The sequence below is a fragment of the Paroedura picta genome, chromosome 3 (genome assembly GCF_049243985.1).
Source record: "Paroedura picta isolate Pp20150507F chromosome 3, Ppicta_v3.0, whole genome shotgun sequence".
In the NCBI taxonomy this organism is placed as follows: Eukaryota; Metazoa; Chordata; class Lepidosauria; order Squamata; family Gekkonidae; genus Paroedura; species Paroedura picta.
Window position 1 is genome coordinate 134,890,682 of NC_135371.1, and position 27,844 is coordinate 134,918,525.

Sequence of the window (27,844 nt, forward strand, 5' to 3'; positions counted from 1 at the left end):
TCCCTATGAGGAAAGGCTGAGAGACTTGGGAATGTTCAGCCTGGAGAAGAGGAACCTTAGAGGAGACATGATTGCTGTCTTTAAATATTTGAAAGGTTGTCATTTAGAGGAGGGCAGGGAAAGATTCCTGTTGGCAGCAGAGAATAGGGCCCGCAGTAATGGATTTAAACTACATGGAGAACGGTATTGCCTAGATATCAGAAAGAAATTTTCACAGAGCAGTTCAGCAGTGGAATCACCTACCTAAGGAGATGGTGAGCTCCCCCTCACTGGTAGTCTTTAAGCAGTGGCTGGACAGATACTTATTGTGGATGCTTTAGGCTGATCTTGCATTGAGCAGGGGGTTGGACTAGATGGCCTGTACAGCCCCTTCTGGCTCTATGATTCTATCCACCACTGCTTACATACATTAAAATCAATAGGTCAGAGAAGCAAGATAATTCACCAAGAGAGAAAATTCTTTGTAGTATAGGCAAGAAAGAAACCACTTCCTACCAAGTTCCCCATTGCTTGCTTGCTCTCTTTTGGCTTGGCCTTCCCCTTCAACAATTAGTTTTGCAATGTTGTGTGCATGCTGCACATTCCTTTTTATAGTTAGGTCACTCCTCTGCCTCCCGCTTGAGAGCTTTTCTAGAAAGGCAATAAAGCCATACTATGATTCAGCACTTACGAAGAGGTCAGCAACTTAAAAAAAAAACAGGACCCAAATTTTGTATTTCATAGGGGTAGGAACAGCAGTGCATTCATGGGGCTTGTTGAGTTTGCTAGATGCATGTTGCATGTTAGAGTACCTGCACATATATACAATAATGCTATTTATTTTGCCAGATGGGTGATCAGATGACTCACCCCTTTTCTGTAACATGTATAGTGGCCCTGAGGATCAAATGAAGACCAGATTCTAATTCCAAAAACTACAAGTGAAGTTCTTCGACAAATACAAAATAAGCAAAAGCAAAATCTTGGTGTCAGTATTTCCCTATCAATATTTTCAGATTTTATTTCCTATTAGTTACTACAAGACAAGAGTGTTGATAGATTTGACAACTGTTTGAAAATCTGGAACCAGAATAAAAGATTTCTGTTAAGAACATATACATTTTGATATTGTAAAGGAAGATATATATAAAAGAACTGGATATTCAATTGAAGAATAGTGGGAGTACATGAATCTGGAAGATTATTTTATGTTCTAATCACAGCCCCCATGGCCTCCATCTGCAGATAACTTAATCCAGGTAGTGGAGCCACATGGATGCCAAAGAGGTTTTTCTGCAAACTTTGGGAACTCCCCAAGTTTGCTGAAAAATCTTAAAATATAAAAAATCCACACAGGGATTTAAAACCTCCCCAAATTTAAGCACTTACCTTTGGCACTTCACAATGGTGGCACCAGGGCTTTGTGCTGTATCCAACAGTGGCAGCTGTGGAGCCCAGGACTCCATGCTGGGTCCAGAGGGTGGCTTTGCAACCTGGGAGCTGCACTAGGCCCAGCAGCAGCCATGCAGCACAGAAGCAATACTGGGCATGCCAGCAGCAGTGCAGCCTGGGCATTGTGCTGAGCACACCAGCATCAAAGCTTGGAAACTGGAGATCACATGGCTGCAACTCTGTGGTAGAACATGTACCTGATATGCACATGGTCCCAGGTTCAATCCCTGGCATGTCCATTTAAAAAGGATTAGATAGTAAGATATGAAAGACCTCTGCCTGAGACCCTGGAGAGCTGTTTCTGGTTCCAGCAGGAACAACAGATTTTAATGTACTGAGTTGGACCAATAGTCTAAGACAGCTTTCTGTGTTCATTTCAGCAGACAAATGAACAAGCATTGGCAAGGAGGAGGAGCAGAAGCTGACATCCATGTACTCACTCTTTCATGGACAGTGACAGAAAATAAAAGCAGCATTTTGTTGTCTGGGTTTGTTGGAAAGGGGAGGCCTACTTGCAGGTGTAAATGTCCCATGGCTCAAAGAAATCTGGAGGTGGTCTTACTTTCTGAGCTTGGCTAGGACACGGGGGAGAGTATAGTCTAAAGACATGCAAAGGCCAGAGACACTGTAGCAACAGGAAATGTAGCTGTTGCAAGAATAATGGGGTCACTGCTAGGGGCAGGGTAATGTTGAGGCTAGGACCATGATCTTGGAAGTGGACTTGGCAAAAACACAAACAAAAAGCCACAGGAATTCTTTAGTATGAAAAAGAAACTACAGTGGGGCAAGTAGCCCAGGATATTTTCTGGGTTGAGAGTTGTCTGACAAAAAGAAGGAATGATGGGAGGAACGTACATTTAGTACAATTTCAATAACACAGATTATAAAGACAACCCCCCACCCAAAATGACAAAAGCACTGAGCTTGTGTAATTTTGGTTGCTGTTTCCTATGCCGTTTGTACAATACTGCAGTATTGCATGTTTTATGAGACAAGACACCCCAAGAAAACCAGAGCAATCTGAAAAAACTTTAGCCTATCCCTGTCTACACCTTCCCCACCTCTGTTTTATTGGCCCTTAGATAAGATTTTATATTTTAAGTTCTCTGCACATTAACAAACAATATCCAACAACAATATCTTATGCTGAAAAATGAGAGCATCTGGAGCCTGCAAAGCAATGGATTATCAGAACTAAACTTCCAACATGGAAATTGTATGTTGACTGTGTTTTGCATCATGATGTCTGGACCATTTCACACAGCAGATTTAAGCACCCATATAGCCAACACCATGGCCATGTTACCCACAAAGGCAGCAAACAATTTTCACAGTCTTTGTACTTGTTCACTTCATGTTATTGGAAAATACAGCAAGCCCAGAACCTCTTCTCACTACCCTAAGCCAACTACCCAAATCTACAACTAGCGCATGGTGTTGCAGACAAGACATCTTTCCCTCATTCTTAACACAGAAGGAAACAGGAAGACACCCAGGAAGGCAACAGGAAATGGAGTATTGCAATTTTATTCAGAAAAAAAAAACAATTTGCGGTCACATCTTTTTGCATGTTCTTGGTGCAAGGAAAGCAGCTAGGCAAGGCATCTCTTTGAAGAAAGGTATCACAAGTCCTTCATTTCTTCCCACCTGAAACACAAATATAAAGTATTAACATCCTCTGTCACATTGGGACTTGATACTGCCCAGCTTCCATGAGCCACCTCAATACTATGTACTCTCAGACTTAAATCCAGACAGTACTTTGGATTATTGCTGGGCATCAATGGGTGAGATGCACAGAATGACACATATGTACTATTCTAGACAAAAATACTGAAAAAGAAAAAACAATACAATTCAAGAGAAAGCTAAATAACCCCAGCCAATCAGTTACAATGAATTCCTCCCCACTATCAAATGATATTCAGATACTGTGCCAAAGCAAAACCCACTGTTCAGGGAACCCCTTTCCTCCAATTTTCTGGCACATGTTCTCCCTTTGCAGCATTTAATCTCCACTTTGGACAGTTCCAGTTCCTCAGGGAAAAGAATGCAAGTCAGCCTATCTATCTAGAAAGCAATTCTTCTCTGATCCCATTGGGTCTGCTATATAGTGGGTGGCTACTGTTTCAATAATGTCTTTGAAATAACTACACAGTTTAAAAACCCATGTGTATACTGCTAGGACCTCTTTCCTAGGGAAGTCCCTGCTAGGCAAGCATGTGACACTTCAACTGATACCTGGCAGTTTCAGCCACTTTGGCACTTTTCCAGATGGTGTTCTCCTTGCTGGTGGTTGTGGCACTTCAAGGGTTGCTGCTGTTGCTGTGTGCTCTGTAACTATGCATTCATCAGCTTCATCTAGCTCAGATGGGGGACCACAAACAGACTCTGAACTTGATAAAGAAGTATGAGATACCGACTTGGACAAATACCTGGCAGAAAAATGTGAATGTTAGATGTTTATGTTGGTCTTCATCTGCTGTGTCTGGTTTCTGTGGAAAAACCCAAAGGTCTAGATACCATATATTGAACATTCTCCAGTCCCTTCTGGATTATGGCAACATGGGGTATTCTCTCCATTCAGAAGGGATTTACAAAGCTATGAGATTGCATACACAAGCAAGCCTTGTCAACTTCTGGCAAACTCTTGAGTCAGTGAGGCAATAATCCATTCCCTGCTTCAAAAAGCATTACTCACAATGTCTACTTACCTAGCTACTAAGAGGTCAGCCTCTGACGGGGAGACTACACATTCCAGCAGGTCCAATCTGAGATAGTAATCTGTAAAATATATATACTCACCAATCTAAGTTTATGCTTTGTAAATAAAGTAGAAATCCTCCTGCTGTATCTGCATCACAGTGCTTCAAAGGTATAAAGCCTGGGGATGCTCCTCTGTTCTTTATAAGATTAATAACCTCCCAAACCAGACTAAGCCTTCTCAGCCCCCCCTGCCGCAACCCCCCCCCCCGAAAAACACACCTAAAATTCTGACAGTGTTGATTTTAGAACACCCATCCCTCTGTCTGAAACCCAATTCCATGGTCTGATTAAATGAATATTATGACAGTCTCACAAATATAACTGTCAGACAAGCAGTAATGGGGCATCATCCCGCGGCTGTATAAGTTTCCTTAGTCTTTTATCTCTTGATCATTTTATAACACTGGTCATTTCCTAATACACTGTGCTGGTACAAAAGATTTCTAGATGTCCTCTCCAGCTTGCCACACAATCTAACTCTGATCTCTCCTGCAGACAAATTTTCTTAAAGGCCACTCCACTACAGTGGTCAGCTCTGCAGTAACAATATAAATGGGCATCATACAAATACTTGTTCTTAGTTTGAAGGTGATCTATGCTGAAGGCAACTATGAAGCAGTCACACATGTGACATTTAAAAATATGGCATAAGTCTTGGTCTAAAAGAAGATACAAAATACAAATAAAGTGTCATCTTGTTTTTACCTAACAATAATTTGAAATTTGAATCTCATTATATGTGCAGTTCCAAACTTTGCATGTCCTTGATACAGCTGACCATTTTTTATCTCTTGCCTTTAATATGGAGCTGGTATTAAGAGCATAGTCCTTAGGTGGCTTTACTCTCTTCTGTCTGATCAGACAGAGAGTCTCAACCAAAGGTGCAGAATCAACAGGATGGGATTAATTTTGTGGGGAACCACAGAGTTCTATTCTCTCACCCATGCTCTATTATGTAATAATATATGAGGATGCTGAATGAGATTAGAAGGTTTGTTTTACTTATGATGAATCTCCCTTTTCGGTGATCCTAGGATGGGGCAGTCTGAACCTATGAGAAGTGGCTCTTCCCTGAAGGCAGGCAGGGTCACAGACAATTCTATTCCTTTAGTGGAGGACCTTCTAACCTCCTATCACATGAATCTCTAGGAAGGCCACCCAACTCTGCTGGACTGACGGAGTTAGAAGAAGAGTTGGTTCTTATATGCCGCTTTTCTCTACTCGAAGGAGGCTCAAAGCGGCTTACAGTCGCCTTCCCTTACCTCTCCCCACAGCAGACACCCTGTGAGGTGGGTGAGGCTAAGAAAGCCCTGATATCACTGCTCGGTCAGATCAGTTTTATCTGTGCCATGGCGAGCCGAAGGTCACCCAGCTGGCTGCATGTGGGGGAGTGCAGAAGTCCACACTCCTAACTAATACATCAAATAGGCTGGTGACTGGGGCATCCACTACAGCCTCAGTGAGAGATGACTGGTTGACTGGTTTTGGTCCTTGTAGGAGCTTTCAATTTGTATTTGACCACCTTGTCAAACATGGATGGAAACAGAATTCTGAGGGAGGGACCCCCCCCTTGGGAAAAAGCCCTAGCTGAGCCAAAAGGCCAAGTTGGGTCTGGCTCCTTTCTTGCTATCGGGGATTTCTAGGATGTGGAGGAACTTCGGAAGAAGCTTAGGAAAGACCTCCTGTGGAAAGACAATGGTTTGCATGGTGGTTACAAAGCATTCCTCCTCAACAGTTCTCTCTCTCTTCCCTTGGAGAAGAAGAATGTAAGGAATCAGACTCCTGGACCATTAAGAGACTTAAGTCTCTAGAGAAATACTTGACAGGCTGGAACCATCTTATGCTTCTTAGGATGAGGGGGTGGTGGAAATAAAGGGTCAGTGACCCTACCTGCCTCCAGGGAAGAGCTGCTTCCCATAGATTCATACTGCCTCACCCTGGACTACTGGAGAATGTCCCAACCTTTGGGGTTATGGGTCATCAATATTCACATGTCACCCAACTCTATATTTCATTGTCCAAGTTTACAAATGTTTCTGAACTGATGCTTTGAGGCTGTGGTCAGGTGGCTGAGGCAGAACAAACTGAAGCTGAATGCAGTCAAGACAGAAGAAATGCTGGTAAAAAAGACTGATATTCTAGAAAGACTGAATCCACTTGTGCTAGATGGAGTGACACTGGCCTTTTCTGTTTAAAAGCTTAGGGGTGCTCATAGACTCTGCATTGCTGTTTGAAAAGCAGCATGGGGGTCAGGAGCACCTTCTATCAACTGCATCCTATTTACCATCTTTCCCATTACCAATGGGACCATGATCCATGCTTCTGTAATCTAGCCATCAAATTATTACAACACGCTCTACACATGCTGCCCTTGAAAACAATCTGAAAATTACAACTGGTCCAGAATACAGCACCTGACTTTTGTCAGGGGCTGGCCTCTGGGAACAGATGTTGCCCAATTTAAAACAGCTCCACTGGTTGCCAGTCTGTTTCCAAATCCAATTAAAGGTGCTGGTTATGATTTTTAAAGACCTTCACATATTTGAAGGACTGTCTCCTTCCATATGGTCCTGTGTGCCAACTGCAGTCATCTGGAAGCCATCTGCTGGCTATCCCACCACTTAAGATGGCCCTTTTAGCAATGACCAGAGTCTCTTCCATTTTGACTCTGTGGAATGGGTACCCTGAAGAGGTGGGGATGGGGCCCTCCTTGGATTTTCAGGAGGTGCTGCAAGGCATGCCTGTCCTACCATTTTACCTTTTGTTAGCTGGGGATATTTTAAAGCACTATTGTAAGCCACCTCGAACTGAGAGGATACATATATATATTTTAAATAAATAAGTAAATATAACAAATGAGACTGGTCTAGTTAATATACCAATTGAAGTTGGGCAAGTTAAAGACATCACCTTTTATTTTATTTATTTATTACATTTATTAACAGCCACTCTTACAGCTCACAGCCACTCTAACAGCCACTCTTACAGCAGGTTACAACAAAGTAAAATACAATAAAATGCAATAATACAATAAAATATACTAACAGCAGACAGCCAATCCATTTCCCAAATTCCTAGCTCCATAGACCCATCTCGGCCCAATGCTTCAAGGCAGATGCTTGGAGGAAATCACCTCCAAGTATGCCAGGAGTTGACCCTTGGTGGCCCTTTCAATCACCTTCCCCAAAAACGTGAGGTGCAAGACAGGTCACACGGATCAAGCAATGGTTTCTTCAGTAGAGGGCAATCCCCTGCCTCCTTTAGTCCCTCTGGAAAGTCCCCTGATATATTTATAATGTCCAGGAGGGGACCTCCTATCCCTTCAGTTGCCTGAGCACCCAGGAAGGACAGGGATCTAGGGGCAAGTGATTGCCTTCACCAAACCCAGCAACTTGTCTACTTCAGTTAAAGAGAGCTGCCTGAAGCCATCATATGTAGTCTCTCAAGATGGCCAAGGAGTCTCCAGTTCCCTTATGGCAGTGAGTCAAGATTTTATCTGCAAAAAGTTTGTCAATGCCTCGCGGTGCAACTCCAATTGACTAAAATTATGGCATCCCTCCTTGTGGGCAGTACATGATCAAACTACTCTAAACAATTGTGCCGAGCCTGAACTCGTGGACATGATGGAGGCAGCATAAAACTCTCATTTAGCCACCTTCACCGCCACCTCATGTGCATGCTATAAGATGTTCTAGAGGCCAAGTCACAAGTCTTCCTCCACATTCACTCTAGCTGTCTCACTTCCTTCTTCCTCTCCTGAAACTTCATGGAATAACCAGGAGCCTGTTTGAGGTGAGGGTGGAGACGGCATCGGGGAGCGATCTTGTTGATGGTGGCTGACAGTTGGGAATGCCAGTCCTCAACAAGGCCAACAAGTTGCCAGGAGGCATTGGCTCCAGCAGAGCATTCAGGAGTACATCTGGGTCCATGAGTCTCTGTGAGCAGGCTAAAATATGCCTGTCACCTATCACGGTGAGGATGGCACCTGAAGCCAGGCCTTCAGAGCATAGTGGTCTGATCATGGGATGGTGTTAGCCAGTGTTATTCACCTCTACCCCAGGACTGAAGATCAAATTGAGGGTGTGACTGGCCTAGTGGAGGGGAACAGCAACAAATTGCAAGAATCTCAGGATCACCAGGTCCAAGCTAAGTCTTGGGGATGACTATTCTGTGCAACCATTGAAGTCCCCCAGGACTAAAAGCCCAGGACGAAAAGCCTGGGGAACTGCAATGTCCAAGTTGCTGTCACCTCCAGTAGACCCGACAGGGCAGCTGGTGGCGTGTTAGGCAGACAGTATACCAACCAGATGGCCAAGATCTTGACTGATTCCCACCCCAGGCTGACACATTTCATTCATGGGATCAACGGAGCTGGGAGAGAAAAAGATTGCTTTGGTAGGCTGACTTTATAACACTTATATCCCATTGAAGTTCTTCCCCTCCCCAAACCGCATCTTCCTCAGGTTCCACCAAGTACTTTCCAACATGGAGCTGGTCCAATGAATGGAAAAAAGCAACCACCCCCTTAGCATTCATTTCCACATTGCAGAGACTCCCATTGTAGCCTCTTATAGGAAAAAGCAAGAGATGAAGGCCACTCACCACTATACTTTTCAGATCCAAAATGTACAACAGCAGCAGGGAAGAGGTTAGCCTGCAGCAAAAGGAGAGAAATATCACTGGGTTAGAACAGATACAGGAAGCATTGGAATGCCTCTTCTCTAGCTAGCTTTGGGAACTAAGGGAATGCTCTCATGCATACCAGCCTCCATCTTAAGCAAATGAGGGCTTTTTTTTTTTGGCAGCTTCAACTTTAAGGGGTAGGCACTCAGGAGAAGTGAGGACTAGAAAAAGCTGCAAAACAGAGCAATTTAAGAGAGCTTTTGGCTGAATTGCTGTGACATTTCATTCTGTCATGATGTTTTACTCTTGGGCAGGGAGTCATGATGCTTTTTAGCTTTAGTTGAATGATAGGTAAAATTGGTATATAAATATTGAAAATAAATAAACACAAAATTATTTATGTATTTATTTATTTTTATATTAATTCCCCACCACTCCCGAGGCTGGCTCATGGCGGGTTACACAAGTCCATAGAATCATGTGAGACAAAATCATCAGTATTTACTTGTTAATGCACTGCTTCTCAAGAAACCAAGCTTCCATACTGGAAGCAAATCCTTCTAAGATATAAAGCAGGATTTAGATAAAATCAAAATAAAAAGGTGTGAAGATTTGGCATGCCTGTGCTGGCTATATTTGAGCAGCCTTCTACAGAAGGAGACTAAATGAGTAAGATTAAGCCATCGTTGTTGCCACTGTTGTAAATTTATTGGATCTTATTGTTATTTTATGGTTTTTAGGGGACGGGGTTATGTAAGCTGCCTCGAGCTTTCGGGGGGAGGCGGGGTATAAATACAACAACAACAACAACAACAACAACAATAATAATAGAATGCGTAATCTGCTTTTACTGATACCTTTCCAGAAATCTTCAATCCTAATCTAATTTTGTAGTCCTGAAAGTTTTCTCTCATATAACTAACAGTTGCTTCTTGTCAGCCATTTTAGACTTATGTATCAATATACAAAATTACCACACTGCATGCATTTTAAAGGGTATATGTATGTGTAAATCATTTATCTGATGCACATGCAAGTGGGAACCTGAATTTTTACAAGCCTATAATTTAATTTGTATGTTCTTCAAAACTGATGCCACAATTATATTTTGTAGGCAATATTTGAACCCAGCTACAAAAATGTCAATGAATGTCTTGTATTAACATTGTGACAAAACACCTCCTATTTAGATTTGCATGGAGTGGACAATGCATTTGTTCCATGCCAGGGCCCATTGCTCTTAACATGTTATGACCTAGAAAATATAAGATTCCACCTACACAGAACTTGTAGGTAGTGGTACTTCTTGTATGACACAGCAGAAAAGTAGTAATTTGCTAATATTATAGACACAATTTAGTTTTTCGGGGTAAAGCTGATAGCAAACAGGATTCCCAACTCAGTTTTTGTAACCGATGGGCAAAGAAATGGTTGGATTTTCCATGCAGAAAATTGATAAGGAAAGGTGACGGGCTATTACATGACAAAGGTGTGAAAGGATTACTGAAAGAAGATGGGGAGGATACAGATCAACTCGATGAATTCTTTGCGTATGTATTTTAAGTGGAAAACATTGAGTGGATTACTTTCTTGAACTGAATTTCTCCATAAGTTGTGAGAAGAAGATGTCAGTTCTAGGATTGATAAATTAAAACTGACAAATCATTGGGTCCAGATGTTATATATTTAAGAGTACTTAAACTCAAAAATGAAATTGTTGGATCTTTTAGTAAAAGTGTAACTTCTCACTAACACCATCCTGTGTGCCAGAACACTGGAGGATATAGAACATCATGCCATTAACTTCTGTCCAAGGTAAGTTGGTAGAAAATGCAAAAGACACAATTGTAAACATATACAATTGAATGAGGCAAACTGAAGATAAGTCAAGTATGGATTTTGTAAAGGGAAATCCTGCCTCTCCAACATCTTAGGATTCGTTAAGAGTGTCAACCAGAATGCATACTGGATGATCCAGTAGACATTCAGCAAGCATTTGATTAACTGTTTCATCAAAGGATTCTAAGTAAACGTAATCACAAAACAAGAGGCTATTCCTTCTCATGGATTGGAATTTGTTTAAAAAGAAAAAATAGACGGGGGAGGGAATTGAACCATTTTCACAGTGGAGGGAGATCAACAATGAGGTTCATCTTTGCTGAAAATTGATCTATTTGATTTATTCCTAAGTGACTTGAAATAGGGGAGAAAACAGTATGGTGGCAAATCTGTGGATGAGTCCCAGTTATTCAGGATGGTGAGAACAAGGGGATTTTAATGAGGTACAAAAGGACCTCTCAAAACTGGGTAAATGAGCAATAAAATGTCAAATTAAATTTAAATGCAAATTGATGCAACATAAAAGCAAAAACAAGAGTCCTAATTTCAAACATACAGTGATGGAGCCTTAGCCCTATTTGGATTACTGTCTATAGTTCTGATCACTGAATTTCAAAAAGAATACTTAAGAGCTGGAAAAAGTTCAGTTTATGGCTCCTCCTCCACAACCAATTACCTTCATTATGGTTGGAGTATCCACACTATGATGCAAGGCTAAAACCCCTAGCACACTTTAGTTTAGAAAAATTATGCATAGTGCAGAGAAACTGGATGGAAACTCCCCACAGTACTGGAACTCCAGGTCACCCCTTCTATTTCATTGCCAATAGATACAAGACAAATAAAACAAAGTATTACTTCACACAACTTGCAGACTCACTACCACCAGATGAAGTAATTACCACGGATTTAGATGGCTCTAAAAGGGGAGTGGACAGATTTTATGGAAGACAGCTGTGTCACTGGCTGTTATCTGAATGAGGCCCTCTGGATTCAGTGGCAGATGCTGGAAAGCAGCCAGAGGTCAGGGATGTTGACTGTGGAAATTGATCCTGTGCTTCCCTGAAAGATCTGACTGACTGACTGTTAGAAGCAGGATACTAAACTATATGGACCATTGGTCTGAGACAGCTTGGCTACACTTATGTTCATTTTGGAGAAGGAAGAAGAATAGACTATGTGTGTTTGATCCTTCCCCTATGGTACTTTTATATGCCAGTCCCTCCTGCCACTCACTTTCCCCCATCAAACATGTTAAGAAACCTGGCCTGGAGAAAAGGTGGCTGGAAAAGGGTTTACAAAAGAAAAGTGGTGTAATAAGGAGACTCCAGTATTATTCTTTCATTTCACCACTTCCCTGCAAATTACACCCACAAGAGGTACTATAGCTAGAGTTGGATGTTTCATATTTCACATTGGGCAGACAATTTCACTAGGTTTTTCAAGGAAAACTTTTAACTTTGTCCCAGGTCACAGTTATGGGGTGCACCTTCCTGAAGCTAAATAGATTTGAGCTTGGTCTCTGACTGGGATGGGTGATCTCTTGAGAATCCAATATGTTACACATGGAAGGAAGGCAGAATATAAAAAGACTAAAGCCTAACTATAACTGATAACTTCCAATATCCTTCTATATCATTAGCCTTGTTGCTACTTTAAACGGTTGATGCTGGACAGCATGCTGGGAATAATCCAGCCCAACAGTAAATTCCCTGTTCATGAAGAAGAACAAACCTTAGTAACCTACATATTTGAAATGAGTATGTGACATGATGACTCTGTCAAACATGGGGTGGGGAAACTAATTTGGGGAAATTGGGGTGGTTGTACACAGAATGGCTGGTAGCATACAGCCCCCAGGAAGAAGAAAGACCACCCTCCAAATCAGCACCACAAGTCACCTCCTTTGTAATGATCAGGACTTTTACACTGCCAACCTGACACCCCAGCAGTTGGGAATAATATTTATTAGGCCTTTTAAAACATTTCCTTTCCCAGGCAATGGGACCCAAGGTTGCAGGCTCCACCGAAAGCCAGTCACAAAGGCGGCTCTCCGTAAACTTTTTAATTAAAAAGTACCAGACACTGTTAAGAAACTCCAGAGAAAACTCTTACAAAAGCTTTGATGTCTCCGCTCCCTTCATCTGAAGGGATCCTACTATTTAGGGAAACGATAACAACAACAAAAAAGCCCCCCCCCCACCTCTTCACACACACCATTCTTTTCACACCAGCCACAAATTTGGAAAATGAGGTTTTTGTAGCATGTTAGTGTTGGAATTTTTTAATAACCTCCCCTCTCTCTTTTCCTCTCCTGCCCAATTATCGTGATGAATAATTAACATTCTGAAGGAGATAACTAAGCACAGCATCTCAGAGCTCAAAGCCCTTTAGTTCAAAGCCCTGCCCTTTTTTCTTCGTTTCTCCAGTTGCCGCCACTAAAACCTCCTTGTCAATCAAACTCTGGGCATGCACATCAAAGCTCCATGTGGGAATGGCCCCAAGGGGTCAGAGAAAATTCATGGCAGGGCCTGTGAGTGAGGCACAAAGAAACAGGGAGAGACAGAGAGCACAGGAATACAGTCCAAAAATGAGACAGATACACTCAGCACACAGAGAGGGACACACACACATACGCACACACACAAATTCTGCAATATACAAATAGCATGCCCCAATAAGAGCAGCTACCCTATTTTTACCTCACAACTTGACAAATAAGTGCAGCTGAATCTTTCAAGCTCCTCCTCCACAACCAGTTCCCACCACTGGCAAGACATCAGACCAAAGCTCTTTTAATTGGATGAGACTTGAAGGAATGAGACAGCGGCTCGTGAGTGCAAAAAAACAGCTTCCTCCTCCTCACAGCTCATTTTTTGCCCCCACCCCAAGATCTACCCAACTTTTTTCCTCCCTAAAGTCTGGCCAATAAAAATGTCCCTTACTTTGGCTCATTGATGGCTCAATCCTTCTATTTCAAGCAAGATATAATGCACATTCACTCCCAGAACACTCTTATGTACATTTCATCGGAATCTAGAATATACTTTGTGGGCCAAAGAAAGAAAAGTACATTCCCTTAATACAGCCCATAAATACTCTACCTCGTGTATCAAAAAATCATGACTTTCTACAGTTGCTTTGGCCCAATAGGTCAAAGCACTTTATTTCCAAGATCAGACACTTATAAGCACAGGCAGTTTGGAAATGTACCAGGAAAAGCCCCTCATCCCCAACCTTGTCACTAAACTAAATACACATCCTGTATCTCCTTCATTTATACCCTGCTGTCCTCTTATGGAGATCATATTCTCACAAAATCATAGATCTGGAAGGAATCTCCAGGGTCCTCTAGTCCAACTACCTGCCCACCACAGTGACCCCAATGCCATGCCCAGATGATGCCCCCCAAAACACACACACACACAATAGAATCCCTGGCCAGTTTGGCCTGGAGGAAATTCACCTCCCAACTCCAAAGAGGCAATTGGCATTTCCCTGGGCATGCAAGAAAGGGCCATAAGAGCCAAGCACCCACACAATTCCTCCTGCCCACTCACTATGATATCTTGGGGCAATGTACATTAGAACTGTGGGAATGAGAAGATACACTGAAATATTTGTAACAGTTTGAAATGAAAAACACAAACAATCATAAACCGTCAACATCAATCAGAGCCAAAAATGACAGTTAAGAGAAGCTTAGGCTAGGGACATGTTGGGTGTCAGTTGCCTGGCAATGGGGAGGTCCCTGTCATTGGCCTCACCCAAAGCCTGGTGGAAGAGTTCCATTTCACAGGCCCTACAGAACTATTTGAGTTCCAACAGGGCTTTGATCTCATTGGGGAGCTCGTTCCAACAGGTAGGGGCCACTGACAAAAAGGCTCTGGCTCTGGTTTGGGGCCAGGGCTCACTAGTTTGTTGGAGTAGATAGTGTCTCTCTTTGGGGAGTATAGGCAAGTAGATGGCCCTTGAGGTATGCAGGAACCTGACCCCGTATGGCCTTGAAGGTGAGTACCAACACCTTAAACGTGATCCGGTATTTGATTGATAACCAGTACAGTTGTTGCAGGATTGGAGTGATGTGGTCTCTCCATGGTGTTCGGGTAAGAATGCGAGCAACTGCATTTTGGACCAACTGCAGTTTTCAGAGCAGGTATAAGGGAAAGCCCACATAGAGAGTTGCAATAATCCATCTTAGAGGGGACTGTTGCACGGATCACTGTGGCAAGGTGCTCTGGAGCCAGATAGGGTGCTGGCTGCATGGCTTGGCAGAGATGGAAGAATGCCAGCTGTGCTACTATTGTGACATGGGCTTTCATAGTTAAGGAAGTGTCAAGGGCCACACCCAGGTTCCTGACCGATTGTGCCTGGTTTAAAAGTTGCACACTGTTCAGGCTGGGGAGATGTGCTTCCTGGTCTGACCCTTTCCTGCCTATCCAAAGGACCTCTGTCTTTAAGGGGTTAAGCTTCATGCAGCTATGCTGAAACCATTCTGCTACAGCCTCTAGGCATCTGACCAAGGAATCAATAAAGTTACCAGGCTGACTGTCCATCAGGAGAGAGAGCTGGGTGTCATTGGCATACTGGTTTTGGACCAGCTGAGCAAGAGGGTGCATGAAGATGTTAAGAGGAATGGGAAGGCGACTGTAAGCCGCTTTGAGCCTCCTTCGGGTAGGGAAAAGCGGCATATAAGAACCAACTCTTCTTCTTCTTCTTCTTCTTCTTAAATACTGTTGGGGAGAGAATCGCTCGATGCAGGACTCCACATTTGAGTTTGCAGTGATGCAATTGGTTCTCCCCAATTGCCACTCTTCATTTTTGACCGTGGAGAAAGGAGGTTAGCCATTTTAAGGCTGTCCCCTGGATCCCTGTGTCAAGAAGAAGGTGAACAAGGAGCTCATGATCCACAGTATCGAACACTGCCGTCAAATTTAGTAATATTAGCAGCGCCAAACCACCTTGATCCAGCTTGTGCCGAAGGTCATCCATCAGGGCAACCAGTGCTGTTTCTACCCCATGGAAAGGTAAGAAGCTGAATTGGAAGGAATCAGGGACTGAAACTTCATCCAGATATGCTAGTAACTGGTCTGTGGATGCTCACTCCACTGTCTTCCTCAGGAATGCCAGGTGTGAGACAGGACATTAGTTAGCAAAGTCCTGCAGATCCAGTGATGGTTTTTTCAATAGGGGACATATCGCTGCCTCTCTCAGCCCACTTGGGAAAATTCCTGATGACAAGAAAAGATTGATAATTTACCAAAGTGTTCCTCCTACTCCTTGTGGCTTGTTTGGAGGAGTCACAATGGGCAGGGGTCTAGAGGACAAGTGGTAAGCCTCATTGAAGTTAGCAGCCTGTCAACTTCAACCTGTGATAGGCACCTGAAGTGATTTAATCCTCCCCTTGAAGACGGGGAAGGGGCCTGCAGTTCTTTTACTGTGTTCAGGGTTGGAGGAAGATTGTGGCAAAGCATCGAGATTTTATCCTCAAAGACGTTTGGAAATGACTCACAGTTGCTATCAAATTTGTTGTTAATTTGGCACCGATGAGGGTGGTTAGAGACTGAACTATCTTGAACATCTACGCTGGGTGTGAGCTAGAGGATGCAACAGAAAGCTGCATAGTAAGCATATTTTGCAGACTTCACTTCCATATTATAGTAAAGGTAAAAGGTAAAGGTATCCCTTGTGCAAGCACCGAGTCATGTCTGACCCTTGGGGTGACGCCCTCTAGCGTTTTCATGGCAGACTCAATACAGGGTGGTTTGCCAGTGCCTTCCCCAGTCATTACCGTTTACCCCCCAGCAAGCTGGGTACTCATTTTACCGACCTCGGAAGGATGGAAGGCCAAGTCAACCTTGAGCCGGCTGCTGGGATGGAACTCCCAGCCTTATAGGCAAAGCTTTCAGACGGCTGCCTTACCACTCTGCGCCACATCTTATAGGCTGTCATAAAAGTCCTTCAAGATGTTTTTGATGCTTTGTTGTGAGTCCTTCTCCAAGCTCAACTCCTTTTTTGCACAGCTCCTCTGTATACCATGGGGCTGGTCTGTGGTAGGGGTGGAGAGGACGTCTGGGAGCGATCTTGTTGATGGCAGCTGACATTTGGTTGTTCCAGTCCTCAACCATTACATCTAACAAGTTGTTAGGAAGGTTTGGGTTTCACAGAGCACTCAGGAATCCTTTTGGATACATAAGTCTCCGCAGGTGGGCAAAAATGCACCCTTTGCCTGTAAGAGGAGGAGATGGGATACAGAGCCAGGCTTTTAGGGTGTAGTCGTCTGACCATAGCACTGCTTCATTTGCAATCAGTCCCACTTCTATTCCTGCAGTAAAGATCAGGCTGAGGGTGTGGCCAGCCAGGTGGGTATGAGAAGAGACACACAGTGGATGCTCAGAGATTAAATGGGATGCATTGGTTATTATGGAAAAATGGGCAGGTCTGTGCTATCATCTCAGAACAAAATAATCACCTTGCTGGATTAGACTGAGAGTCCATCTAGTCGAGCATTCCACAGACAGTGATTCAAATGTGGAATCCGTTGCCAGAAGATGAAACAATGGCCACTGGTATAGACCGCTTTAAAAGGGGATTAAACAGATTTATGGAGAATCAGTCTATCAGTGGCAACAAGCCAGGATGTCTAAAGGGAACTTCCACATTCAGAGGAAGTCAGCCTCTGAATCCCAGTGCCATGAGGCAACATCAGAGGAAGGCTTCTGTGCCCTATTGTTGGCCTTCCAGAGGAATTTTTTGGTCTTGGTATAAGATAGGATGTTCAACTAAATGGACCAGTGATCTGATCCAGCACGGCTATTTTTATGTGCTTATGTATGGGCTAGGAAAATTTGATAGAGGGACCTTTTCACCTTCTCCCAAAATTCTAGAAAGGTGCCTCTTGTGATGTTAGTCCAGGTACAGTATGACTTCTTTAACATAAGAGATCAATTTGCCTGCTACCCCCTTGAGCACCTTAGCCCTGGGTGAGAAGGGGAGAACAGAGGCACTGCCGTAAGTATGCCAACAGCACCACCATGGGATAGAAGTAGGAATCCCCTGGATCTGCAGGGGCAGGGGAGGAGCAAATAGAGGGCAGGCACCCAAGGTTGGTTTCTCAATGGAATAAAGCCCTATTCAAAAACAAAGGTTTCTTTTGAAGAAAAGACCTATTCAAGAGTGGATACATGGAAGAAGAAACTAAGCATATCCAGGGGACGGATAATAGAAAAGTCATATTGAAGGAAGTAAGGAATAAGCAGATGACTAGGACCAGTTAGGAGAGGAGGGGGGAAGGGGAGTAGTTAGTTAGGCCTAAGCTCTCTACAGTCTGGACCAAGAAGGTAGTGTTCCTGGCCAAGGGCTAGCAAGTATCACCTACTACTGACCTGGGTGGCCTATCTGCCTCGGGTATTAACCCTGCACAAATGGTTTGGCAACCTGAAATAGGTACTTTCAGGATCTGGTGAAGGACTGAGGCTGCAAAAGCCTACCTGGAACCTGGATAAAGGGTGCTGAAGGTGATAAAGAGTAAACAAGTTATGCTGCATGGTGAATGCTAAAACTCAGAAACTGATGATTAGAAACTGGGAGAAGTGTATTTTAGCAACTATTAGAAGGGTAGATGTTAGGAAGTCTTGTCTATGTAAATTGCCTGAATTACCTGTTCTGGTTTCCCTATTTTCACACCTTCCCCCACCCATCTCCACTTGGCTCCAACGTGGCCCAGGAGCAATTGCAAAACCTGAGGCAAGGGTCTAATACAGTTTCACAATATACATAAGAATACCGCCGCATAGCTGCTGGATTGAGGCCACCAAGATCCGTTTTTTCTGGGAGGGCCTGCTCCCTGACCTCCTTGAGAAAGGCAGGCTGACCCTACCACCCTCATGGGATTGGTACAACTAGCCGGGGAGGTGGAGGCCTGGTTCCGGATTGTCAAGATGGTGAAAGTTCGGCACAGCAGGGAGGTACCTGAAAATCACACTGGCTCCTCCTGCTAATGAGGCTGAGTGCACCTAGCACCAAGAGAAGAGCCTGTGCCTTGGGTGTGGCAGGTCCAGACACTTCCTCACCGACTGCTCGTCCAAGAAAAGATTGAGACTGCTGCCTGCAAGTGCTCTGATGTCTCCCAAGGTGTCTGCTGCATCCAGTGGCCAGAGGACCCCATGCAAGCCAGGAGGACAGCCCACCAAAATGCTCCTGACCCCCCTCAAACACCATGCAACCGCATCATTAGAGGAGTCAGGTGACAAGGTGTCTGAAATCCCCCAGCAGGTGAGAAACAGGGGCGACCTGCTATGAGGCGTCCCCACCAGCAGGTCCCAACTAGGGGTGCAAGATCAGTGAGTCCCATCACACTCTTTCTAGTGCCAGTGACTCTGCCAAACGCAAATAAGGGAGAAAAACCTTTCCCAAGGCTACTACCAATATTTTCAAAATTTATACAGAATAAAGAAAAGTAAAATAAAAAGTCTCTTCTGTGTTGTAGGATCCAACTAGAACTGTTTCTGAATGTCTCCCTTTTTCAATGGGTAATTTTCTTCAGTGGTTGTTCCTCTCACTTGTAAGTACATTGGGACTTCAATACCTCTATTGCACCTATTCAATTGTTTAAAGCAGCGGTTCTCAACCTTTTCTTCGCTGGGACCCCAACTTCGGTGTTGAAGCCCAGCAGGGACCCATCTGGAGGAGCTGCCAGCTAGTGTTGCAAGAAACACTTCCGCCGGCCCCCCCAGCCATGGCCATGGGTGACCTCAAGCAGGAGGTGACTGGAGGGGGGCGAGGGCCCTGCCTGGGGGAGGGGGCTGCTGCAGCCGTTGCTACATCCATGTTGCTCACTGTCCCGGGCCAGGCTTGGGCGTGCATCTTGCTCCCTTGGCTTGCCGCTTCTCTCCTTTCTCCCTTCTTTTAACTGCAGGGGGGGGGGTTTTTGCAGTGGTTGCTTTCTTGTCAGCTCTAAAAGAGCTGAGCGAAGAATTTGGTGCATTCCTCGGCAGGCTCCATCACAACCCTCCGGGCAGGCTGGGCAGCTGCAGAAGGAGCCAATGGGGTACTGAAAACATGTGTGCACAAGTGGTGGAGGTTCCTGATTGGTGGAGGCTGGTGGTGGTGGCGGCGGCAGGCGGCGGCATGTGGAGGTGGTGGCCTCTACACCGTCTTGATTGTTGTGTGCCACTACTTACCTCCGCACACCGCTGGTGCCTGACACTGCATCGGCGGACAACCTGGTGACTCCGGGGAAGGGGCCAGGTGACCCCAAATGGGGTCCCGACCACAAGGTTCAGAACCACTGGTTTAAACTATACCCTGGCCTTTGGCTCTGCACTGTAGGGATGCTAGTGATCTAACTGCTAGTGATTAGAAAGAGTTCCCCTGTGGGGGACACAGAATGGGTGGAAGCCACCCATGTTCAGACACCTGGGCTGGTCCAGGACTCACTCTTGCTACCCTCCAAAATATTTAACCAATTAGTGGATTAGATTTGATGCAGGATTTATGAAGTTTGAAGCTAAAATTGTCCTCGCTTCTATTTCCCTCTGGCTAAAGGCACACTGGGCACATTAAGGGTTTCTATCTTTAATCATATGCGACAATTATAAATCTAAGTGAGTCTTAGCTACAGAGGATGAAATCAATAGACTTGGTTTTTCCCCCAGGTTCTGCTCTACATGGCAAGAGATCAGGCCAAAATTGTGATAAAGCAAAGGACAATAGACTCTGAACACCAAACAGACTTTGCCTATAACACTAAATACCTTGTTCCACACAATCCCAGATACATTCTAATCCTTGAAGAGTATCCTTATTAGAAGCCAAACATCTTAGGAGGGCCTTCACATTAGCAAGGGAATCAGCTCTACACTCTGTGGTCCTGGAGGGATGTTATAAGAATGTTCCAAGAATAGAAAGACTTGGGGGGAGGCGGGGAAGGAGGTTAGAGTCCCTTGCGCATATGATCCTCGGGTGCCCCCAGCAAGGTTTAATTACTTGTTTTCAATAAACTCAATCTTTTGCACCTAGTCAGAGATGTGTGTATTGGACAATCTGCAGAAACCTGACACTAAGCTAAGCATTAGATGGGCAACCTGTGTATTTCCTGGGTATGGGCTCATCTTTGGCAACACTGATAAAGGCCCAGGCAGATGTGACCCCAGAGATTTTTCATAAGCCTCAGATGTGAAATTCTAATCAGGGACAGTTCCTAGAATTAGGTGTACAGATATGTTCAATCATGTCATAGAACAGCTTGGGCAGACTTCTTCTATGACACTTGAACTTATGTCTCATATATCTACATGAGAAGTCAGTTAAATATACAGCTGTAAATATAGGAGACAAAAGGAAAGTCCATGATATGCTATATTGGCCTTGAATGCAACCCTGTAAGCATTTATGGTAGACAAAACAAACAAGGGCAACCAGCTGAAGAAAGGAATTTCTGCCTGGACCTTTTTGTTCCCTGCTTGAAGTGGAAAGCTGGCCTCTCCTCTATAATTTTGCTACCTTTCTGTCATAAGTCCTTCTCCTAAATATTCAATATGTGAACACTCCTGCAACAAAAACCTGCTGCAATACCATGAAATTCCCTGCACTGCTAATTTGTTTACCAAGTTTGTTTGAAGGCCTTCAGATCAGGCAGAGGCTGCTGTCAGAGTGGGGTGGGGGAGAAACTTGCAGCTGCCAAAAGGGGAAGCATTCTTTCCGTTACATGAGCTGAAATGATTAGAGTGCCACAGGTCCGCTGGTAGTTTGATGTTTAAAGATTAATAAAAAATGAGCACTTCAAAGAGAACACACACGTGAATGTCGAAATCCAAGCTACCAGCATAAAATACTGCACAACACTCACTCCACCCTTTCACCAAACTCACTAACTGTGCTTCGAAAATTCAATCAGAAAGCCAGTGGATCAAAAGCCTCTCTGACAAAAGGCAAAGAACATCTCCGGAACAGAAATAAACACGAGAGCCATGGTCAAAGGAACATTACCTAACAGCCTCATCTCTTTTAATACCCAAGAACAAAGCTTCCCAAACTGAGAAGACCCTGATCAAAACATAAGGACTTAAGGCTGCTGTAAAAGGGGGGACTTTGGTCTGTTACCGTTTTCAGATTAAGTCTCAACGTCAAATCCTCCCCAAAGGATGGTGATCAACAACACCTTCTAATATATTCCCAAACCAAAATATCAGACATGTTTTAACGGCTGGGTACTAAGAAAACTGGTAGGAAAAGCAACTTGGCTGGGTCACTCCAGATCCATCCTTGGTCTCACACAGTAGAGATACCACAGTTCAAATATGATGATTAATAGCATTTTTCTGAAATAAACCACATTCTCTATGCTAAGAGAATCCCAGAGATAGGAACAGATTTAAAGACCCAATATGTGGTGTAGTGTCAAATTAGTTATCAGACAGAGAGTAATTATATTGTGGAATTTGCTGCCAAAGGTTATAGTAATGACAACAGGAATAAATAGCTGTAAAAAGGGATTGGATAGGTTCCTGGTTTATGAGTGGTTACTAACCACGGTGACTGAAGGGAATCTCCACATTCAGAGCCACTAAACTTCTGAATCCCAGAGCCAAGAGGTAACATCTGGGAAAGGTCTTTGTCTCTGTGCTCTGTTGTTGGCCCTTCAGAGGAACTGGCTGGCTGCTGTGGGAGACAGGATGCTGGAGTAGATGATTAACTGGGTAATCTTGGCCCAGTCACACTCTCAGCCTAGCTTACTTCACTGGGTTGCTGTGAGGGTGAAATGGAAGAAGGAGAACAATGTGTGTCAACCTGAGCATCTTGGAGGAATACGAGGATTACAGTGTACTAAATAAATAATAAGACTTCATAGACTGGAGATATATGGCAAGCACAGTGATCCCTGTAGCTATTCCTCCTCATTACTCATTCCAACACACATGCTCTCTTTCAAGATTTATTTCAGCAGAAGTACATCAATAAAGATTCAATCTGGAAATAGTACTTTTTGGTCCAAAAATGTGATTAAAAGTTCTTCCCTGAACTGCAAGTCCAGCAGCAGACTGGCAAATTCTGGACAGTCCTTATCAGCAACAAGTCCACATTACTGATACCAAAGATGCTAAAGAGCATCAGAAATTGTCTAAGAAATAGTATGAAATTATAACAGCGTGCAAAAATGAAGAAGCTACATTCCCTCTCCCTTGATGGAAATCCAATTAGGAAAAAATATTTAGATGGAAGCCTGTGGGGCCTTTTTCAGTTCCTTTGAAGATGGGACCGCAGCTGTTGTCCGCCTTCACCACACACTGTGATGCTCGCCTCTGCTCAGTGTTTCCCAGTTCAAGCTTCAGAGATCAGTGAACTGGCCTTCCCTGAGCCTCAGGCCACTGTCAGGCCAGTTCAAGTGCCTGGTATGGAGTGCAGGAAGGGGTTGGGGGGTAGCATTCTGAAAGGCTGGCTAGGAAGAAAAAGCACACACAGCTGGAACTGCAGGAACCCCTTGGCTGAGTAGTGCAGTAGAGAAACCTGCAGTTGATCAGTTCTGCCCTCAAGAACACTTTAAAATAATTCATGGGACATGGGGATAATGCGTCCAGCACAAACAGCAATAACAAAATATCAAAGCAATGCCTTGAAGTCTTTATGGTTTCCAAAACCCCCAAGATGCTGCCAGTCTGAGTGCCTGCCCTCCTGTAAATGCACACACATTGCAGGATGTTCACTTCAGACAAGTTGACAACATTTGTTCTCCTAGCTTTGATCTCACAGTTAGTCCCTCCACTTCCCTTTGGCTATCAGGTTTAACAATGGTTGCTCTAGATGCCTTTTCAATTTTGCAAGGGTAAGAAGCATCAGGGATAGTCCTGCAAATCCAGCACTTGATCTGATGGAGTGCCTTGATCTGACCTCTATCCATCACACTGAGCAAAGCCCAGAAATATTAGAAAAACTGTGAGAAGGAGAAGCACTTCAAGACTTCCCGGGGGGGGGGGGACCTCCTGTTTTCCCAGATCTCCTGCCAACACTAGCAAGAGAGCACATTGACTCTTTGTCAGGCCCCTGTAGCTCAGCTCTAGAAGCTCTGACTGAATGGCAAAAAGGAGGCATCAGCCTAATATCGTCATCATTGATACTTCAAACGTAAAACTAAACTAGTTTTCACTCTATGCGCCAATGAAAAAGTTTTCACTGGAAGATAGTGTTACTCTGCATTCATAAACCATAACAGCCAATGGCAGTTTCCAACTGAATATTGAGATTCAGGTTTTATGCTTGCTGGCCTTTTTCTAGTCAGTGAGCAGCTCTGAAAGTTTTTACAATTTCTTTGCACTCTTGTTCAGGTGACCTCTAGCTAGAGGTCATTAATAAATTCAGAAGCTGGATTAGGGCCTTTTGAGCTGCAGCCTTACAGATCAATTGCTCTATGAGACCTGATCTTGAAGATCACATACAGACAATGCAAATATTTTATTTAAACTTGCTTTTACTGTGTAGCTTTTACAATGTAGTCCCTCACTATACTGCTTTGAGGATAATAAAGGACAGAAGCCTCCACAGTATGTAGCAGGATTCCTCAACTAGGGTTTCGTAAAGCCCTGGAGTTTCTTGACAGACCTGGAAGGGTTTCCCAAATGGGTGGGAGTTAAATAACTTTTTGTAAAAAATTGTTAAACATTAATTGGATGATATGACCATATATGGTCATGTCAACCCATCCAACCCCCTCCCAAAATAGCCAGTAGTAGGCCTGGAGGGGGTGGGAAGGGGAGGGACCTGGGGTTGAAGCGTGAATAATGTTTCAGGGGTTTCTCAACAGTAAAAAAAGTTGAGAAAGGCTGGTATTATACACAGCTTGCTACACACTTTGAAAAGGAGCTGTCCAACACATGGTGGGCACTGGTGAGGAAGGAGCTGAAGAAAAAATGTAAATCCAAATGGGAGTGCCCAGATTGATAATATTTGAGGACCACTGAGTTAGAGATATTTTTGAATGCTAATGCATTATCTTCAACTGTGAACATAATTTTTCAAAACAGAAGAAAAATTCAGATATTCATATAGAATTTTACTTCCACAACCTCACCACTGCTCCACAGATTGTAGAGTACGACACTAACCCTAGCACGTATAATCGTGGTTGAGCAGGCTGTTCTGCTAAGCACCACTAAGCAAACCTGATGGCTGTAGAGGATTCCTTCATCACAGCTGCAGCGGTTATTAAAAGAGCTGAATGCTGTAACTACTCTGCTTTAGTGAGTGTCTGCCACACACTCTCTCTTTCCACTTCACTGAAACTGGTCTCCATAGTTTACTGAAGGCCTGAAACAGGTAACATCATGAGAAAGAATGCAAGCAACTATAAAGCCTAGCACCAGACATCCTCAGACGATGAAGAATAGTTGGTTTTTCCTGAAGGAGTCTCAAAGTGGCTAACAATTGCCTTCCTTCCCTCTCCCTACAACAGACACCCTGTGAGGTAGGAAGGGCTGAGAGAGTTCTGAGACAGACTGCTCTGTGAGAACAGCTTCTAATAGGACTGTGATGAGCCCAGGGCCACCCAGCTGGCTACATGTGAAGGAGAAATGGGGAATCAAACCCAGCTTGTCAGATGATAGGCTAGATATCAGGAAAAGAAATTTCACAGTCAGAGTAGTTCAGCAGTGGAATAGGCTGCCTAAGGAGGTGGTGAGCTCCCCCTCACTGGAAGTCTTCAAGCAAAGGTTGGATACACACTTTTCTTGGATGCTTTGGGCTGATCCTGCATTGAGCAGGGGTTTGGACTAGATGGCCTGTATGGCCCCTTCCACCGCTCTTAACCACTACACCAAGCTGGTTCTTTGATTACATACCCCCCATTCCAACAGATCTACCTAAGCACTTATATATCTGGTGTTTTGAGAATTCTGATTAGTTTTGTTTGTTAATATGTTAAATTTATACATGCCATAAAAGTGTGTAACCCCTCTCAAATATTGACATATGCTGTACATTAAACTTTGGCCTGTGCTCCTCTGCATCTTGCATTTTCTGCCCCACCCCAAAATAAGAGAAATCTCTATTTCCATATAAATTACATTAAAGACCTAAACCAGGACTCTGCAGGGCACACATCCAGGTATATGATTTTACTGCTCAACAAATAATTCAGGGGTAGAAGAAACCAAGTTGAACCAGTGTTCCCGCCTCAGTACTACCCCTTGCTCTAGTGCTGAGACAGGTTCAATAACAAAACACCTCCTCGTCCCAGGAGTACAGGGACATAGGCAAAACATCCCGATTAGTAACAGCAGCCTATAAAAAGGGCATCCAACAATAACGAAATTGCCAGGGACATGAAAGCTGGAGCAGTTTCCGCACCCATTTCTCTCCAGAAAAGAAAGCCCCCTTCAGGCTTTGCCAAGCTCTCAGTTCTCCAGCAGCAGGGAAAGGCTATCCAAGCACAAGCCATTGCAGCATGGAGCCTCCACTGACTCCAAGCATAAGTCAGAGAGAGAGAGAGAGAGAGAGAGAGAGAGAGAGAGAGGAGAATGAAGGTTTATACAAGTCATGGAGAGCAAAATGTTATGCAAAATCAGCCAACCTAAACTGGGAAAAGGCAGCAGCAGCCTAGGAAGTTATGGCAATATGATCTCAGGCAAAGAAAAGCAAGAATTTGGAAAGGGATGAGGAAGGACTCACTCATGTGAATTTGATGCTTCTTTTTAATGAGTATATGGACTCGTTTCTTCCAGAAGTTATTGTTTAGGGTCTGCACCAGGTGTTTTTCCTGGGGTACATCCCAATAACAGCTGGCACAGTCTGCACCTCATCCTGGGTGGTACTGTTTTTTAAAAATGCAGAACTCTGAATTTGGGTGCATTCCTAGTTCTTTAGTGATGTGCCAGAGAGCACTGGCATTTGTAATAAAAGCACTCTATTTTTCAACACCTAAGGTTTGTCCACACATAGATTTCTCAGTGATTTCATAGACTCATAAGCAAACTAGGCTCCTACTCCTTCCGTTAATTACGTCAAATGGAAGGCTTGCTTACAGTAGACTTGCAGTAGTTTGCTTGCAGGCAGGAGTCCTGATGACTCTTAAGTCCATCCCTGACTGGATCACCTCACTTGGCATAGCAGCTAAGGCAGTTCCTCCATGCAGCCTATAAACTTACCCCACTATTTGGCTACACAATGTAGAACACATGGGCTTGTGCATGGCCAAAGTATTATATGTGCAGCTTAAGACAGCAGTATCATTAAAGTTCAACCTAAAAGCAACAGTTCTCTTAGAAAGGAATTGTGAAGAGAAATTAAAAAGCAAGACTGCCAAGTTGCAACTGATAATGAAGCCCAAGACAATGCACCCACCTGGACTTAATCTAGACTTCCTCTCTGATTTCTGAAACTAATGCTGATTTCTTCATGCCTACTAGCCCTAATCCAATCATGTCATTCACCTGTCTATTGTCATTTGGCACCTGAAATCACTTCATTTTCCAATAATTATGATAGATGGATTTACATTCTAGCTCTATCTGAAGAAGGAAGCAGTGATGCATGAAAGCTCGTACCCTGCCACAAACTTTTGTTAATCTTTAAGGTGCTACTGGACTCTTGTACTTTTCTACCATTAAATTTAAACACTGGTGTATAAGTCACTCACAGTGGTCCAAAATGGATTTCATTTTCCTTTGGAGATTATGGTCAAAGATTTTACTGCATCTGGATTAAAATTTCATAAATTCAGTTAAAATTGCTTTGTAGGCCTGATTTGGCCTCTGGGCTGAGGTCAAACAGCAGCAGTAAATATAACTTCCCATTTTCATATATTAATTTTAAATCAGTCATTTTAATCAGGATCTTAGTTGTCCTGTTTCCCCTAAACTTTCTCAGGGTTCCAGAGAAAACATCTGATTTTTCATCTTCCCAGAAATTGTGTGGGAATCTTTTAAAAAATGCGCTGGTTGGCAGCTGTCGCCAAGATGGCACAAAACAAAGGGAAGATGGGAGGAGCTGCTTTCCAAATGAGTGGGAAAGCCACCCGGATCAAAGACACAAGGGACCTTTCCACTGGCACTTCTGCTATTAATCAAAGTATCTTAAGTGGCTTTGAAGGGGGAGGGGGAAGACACTGAACTGGCTGCTCCCCACCAAGATGACATTATGACTCAAAACCAAAGGCACAGAGCCTTCTGTTCCAGCATGGAGGGACTGCAAGCAC

At 43.8% G+C, this 27,844-nt stretch overlaps 1 protein-coding gene across 5 annotated transcripts in view; it reads right to left on the reverse strand.

Moving 5' to 3' along the window:
- Window positions 1–27,844, reverse strand: part of ASPSCR1 (ASPSCR1 tether for SLC2A4, UBX domain containing) — a 121,918-nt gene that overhangs the window by 10,578 nt on the left and 83,496 nt on the right. For 3 of the 5 annotated variants that reach the window (XM_077328040.1, XM_077328039.1, XM_077328042.1), the window contains 4 exons: window positions 8,800–8,851; window positions 4,146–4,215; window positions 3,673–3,866; window positions 2,943–3,078 (listed from right to left, as the gene is read on the reverse strand). In XM_077328040.1, the coding sequence (XP_077184155.1) occupies window positions 3,065–3,078; window positions 3,673–3,866; window positions 4,146–4,215; window positions 8,800–8,851 (330 nt within the window). In that variant the 3' untranslated portion in view covers window positions 2,943–3,064. Of the gene's footprint in view, window positions 1–2,942; window positions 3,079–3,672; window positions 3,867–4,145; window positions 4,216–8,799; window positions 8,852–27,844 lie in introns of those variants that run through there. The other 2 variants (XR_013229447.1, XM_077328041.1) reach the window with 2 other exon arrangements.